At 36.6% G+C, this 3,089-nt stretch overlaps 1 protein-coding gene across 1 annotated transcript; it reads right to left on the minus strand.

The window, feature by feature from the left end:
* Window positions 1-499: 499 nt before the first annotated feature.
* LOC149572286 (protein NODULATION SIGNALING PATHWAY 2-like) lies at window positions 500-2,131 on the minus strand. Its single transcript, XM_089815807.1, has one exon. The coding sequence runs from the start codon at window positions 2,129-2,131 to the stop codon at window positions 500-502; it is 1,632 nt and encodes a 543-aa protein (XP_089671933.1).
* Between the last annotated feature and the right edge of the window lie 958 nt (window positions 2,132-3,089).

Raw genomic sequence — 3,089 nt, forward strand, 5'->3', positions numbered from 1 at the left:
ATATTGATAGCCTAAACATTTTCATTAATCTTTTTACTAGCAATGATATTACTTTGAATGATGCACTTGCTAGCATAGACCAATTTGTTTCTTAGTCTTCATGGCATTAGCATCTATAACTAGTATTTTGATGAGAACCAATATTTTTCTTGATGAAGGTCAAACTCAAGACACATAATAAACCAACAAAATAAATTTCTATTATATAATTGAAAGGATTACATTAAACATTGTTAAGTCAAACAAGGACTCAAATTAAGTCTTTTGTGATTATTTTATATTTAAATTATATTCTCTGTTATATATATTCAAACTATATATATATCATATCTTTTTCATTAACAAATAAATATAAATCCTTTTAAACAATTAATTTATTAAATTATTATAATATTTTGTATAAATAATTTCGATTTAAAAAGTATTCTTGATCTACCACACAATAAAATAATCAAATATTCAATATTAACATTGTGTATATACATATGAGACAAATGAGTTAAGTTGTGCTCCATGTAGAGACACAAGTCAAAGGAGTCAGGTCCCAATTTAGAAGCAGCCGACCGTTTCCTCCAGGTTGTATGTCATACAAACTCTCTATCTCATTACATGGTACAAGAGCTTTGGCATGCATGAAACTGTTCTGGCTTAGAGCACGTTCAAATAACCCTAATTTCTGAGGGATGTCAATCACACTGAACAATTGGTCCTTGGGCATGTAATTAATGGGTCTGCACATCATTGGCCCAAAAAAGAGATGTTCCACCATTGCCCTTGCAAGCCCATATTGCTCTCCTAGTCCTGCTTCCAACGAATCAAACACTGCACAAAGATTTCTCAAACACAGGGAAAATCTCTCCATGAAGGTTAGATTCTCATAGTCTGTAATCCCATTTGTTCCACTGCCCAGAGTCAAAATAAGTGGATTCAGCTGTCTTGCTCCATTAATGAAATCTACTAAGTTTTGCCTACTTCGCTCAAACATATGTGGCAATTCCCACATACAATTCACCATCACAATCTCATTCTCCATGGAGGAACTTCCCATCCCTTGCATATCTTTGATTTCCATTTCCTCAAAAGAAAATGGAAACCCCAGAGAGGTTGCAAATTCACACAATCTTCCTGCAGTTTCTCTGCAGAGGCTTGAAATTGGGTTTGAATCCTCAAACGAACCATCCCATTTGACAGCAGTAATTCTCAAGTGATCGATTTGGTAACCTTCATTCTTCAAGGCTTCCATCAATGGCGGCCACTGTATACCGTCCATTATGTCAAAGTCAATTATATGCACCTTTTGCTTCTTATTCAACGGAATGGTTTCCAAAATGCTTTGGTTTGCACTGAAATGTGCAATCTTTATGAAAGGATAGGTTTGGTTAAGTAAGATAAAAGACCCAAGAAAATTGGCTTTAGACAACTCATTTGAAATTGAATTCGCCGGGCATTTCTTCATGAAAGTTTGGCCCAGGGATTGAGAAAGATAGTAAGCCACTCTCTCCATGCTAAACCCAGTTGGAGAAGCTACTTCTCTCAGCCTCTCAAGAATTATTTCACCGAGTTCAAGGGCTCCATTGGATGTTGCCTCTACGCAAGCAGTAAGAAGATGAACAATCCTCAATCCCTTGTATTCTGATGAACAATCGGTCTCGCTTGGGATTAAGATTTCACTCAACTTGTCAGCCTCACTAGAGCTTGTTGTATTTGCAGTCTCACTTGATAAACAGCTAAAATCATCATCACCATCTGAAGCATTTCTTATATCAAGCTCGGACATAGTTAGATCTGAATCATGTATATCTTCAGTAATGGCCGAATTGATCTCTTGTGTTGACAGGAAATCCTTTTCGAGAAATGGGCAAAATAGTTCAGTATTTTGAACAATCAGATCATTTCCCATAATGGAGTCATTAGAGTCTAAGAGCTCATCATCAAAAACAAAATCCATAACATCATTTGGGCTCTGAATTGAAGGCATTGTAATCTCTTTCATTAAGCAGAATTCTGATGATGGGTCCCAAAGAAACGATTCATCCGCACTAAAACTGAAATCAAATGGAGCATTGTGACTAAAATCTACCGTACTTCCCAAATTCCTGTCGTCCAAAAAGATATGCCCAATTTCTTCCATTCTCATGCTAGTCTCTATTTTTCCAAATCTCTTTTTGTCCCACAACAATGTTTGTCTATGTTATGCGTAGAAATGTTGTGGTTTTTGTACTGCATCAGGTTCGCATCAGGTACCGCGTGTTTCAAACAAGACAAAGCATATGAGACCAAGAACGTCCCATCAGAAGATCTTTGGAATCCACAACATAAATTTGAATACCCAAATTTGTACAATATTGAATGCCAATCTATGTCGTGTAATGAGCAACGCATAGGTAGCATGGTTCAAATGTGAATGAAAAGTCTCTAATGAATACACACACTTGCATCCTCTTTTGTCGAATAATACGATTGAGATTATGCCGGCCTCTACCTCTTCAAACGAAATTTCGCTGATTCATCACAACCCCACACATTTCCACCCCCACAGTCACCACGAAATCCCCATGCTAGAGAACCCGAACTGCAAAATCTTGTGTACGACAACACTTTCGAATTATATAATATATCATACGCCTCGGGAACACAGGCCATAAATTTCTATATTTGATTTTATATTGTACAGAGAGTTTTATATATTGCGTCGTTTCCATCAACTTTACCCGTGACACTTGCGTAAGAGAAAAAGTTCAAACGGTACGACATCTTAGCTGATCTGTAATTAGCTATTGAGATCTTAATCAAGGCATCTGGGAGAATAAGATGTTCTTTAGTATTAAAACAAGAAGCAATCTGTCTATGGTCAACATAGGCAAATATTATGTATTATTTAACAATTCACGAGGCTCCCAAGCTTATCCACTCATCATCTTCCTAACAAATGATTTCCCCATCAGAGTAGGAATATTTGAATGGCGTCAAACAGCGACATATGCAATAACGTGTCTAGGAAATATGTGGGAAATATCCAGGACAGTATATTTGAAAGGAAATTACGAAAATCAAACCAAAGATTATGTCGCCCCGGAGTTCCCAATGTC

This window comes from Cupressus sempervirens, chromosome 2 (assembly GCF_028749045.1).
Source record: "Cupressus sempervirens isolate cs-2001-9-10 chromosome 2, ASM2874904v1, whole genome shotgun sequence".
In the NCBI taxonomy this organism is placed as follows: Eukaryota; Viridiplantae; Streptophyta; class Pinopsida; order Cupressales; family Cupressaceae; genus Cupressus; species Cupressus sempervirens.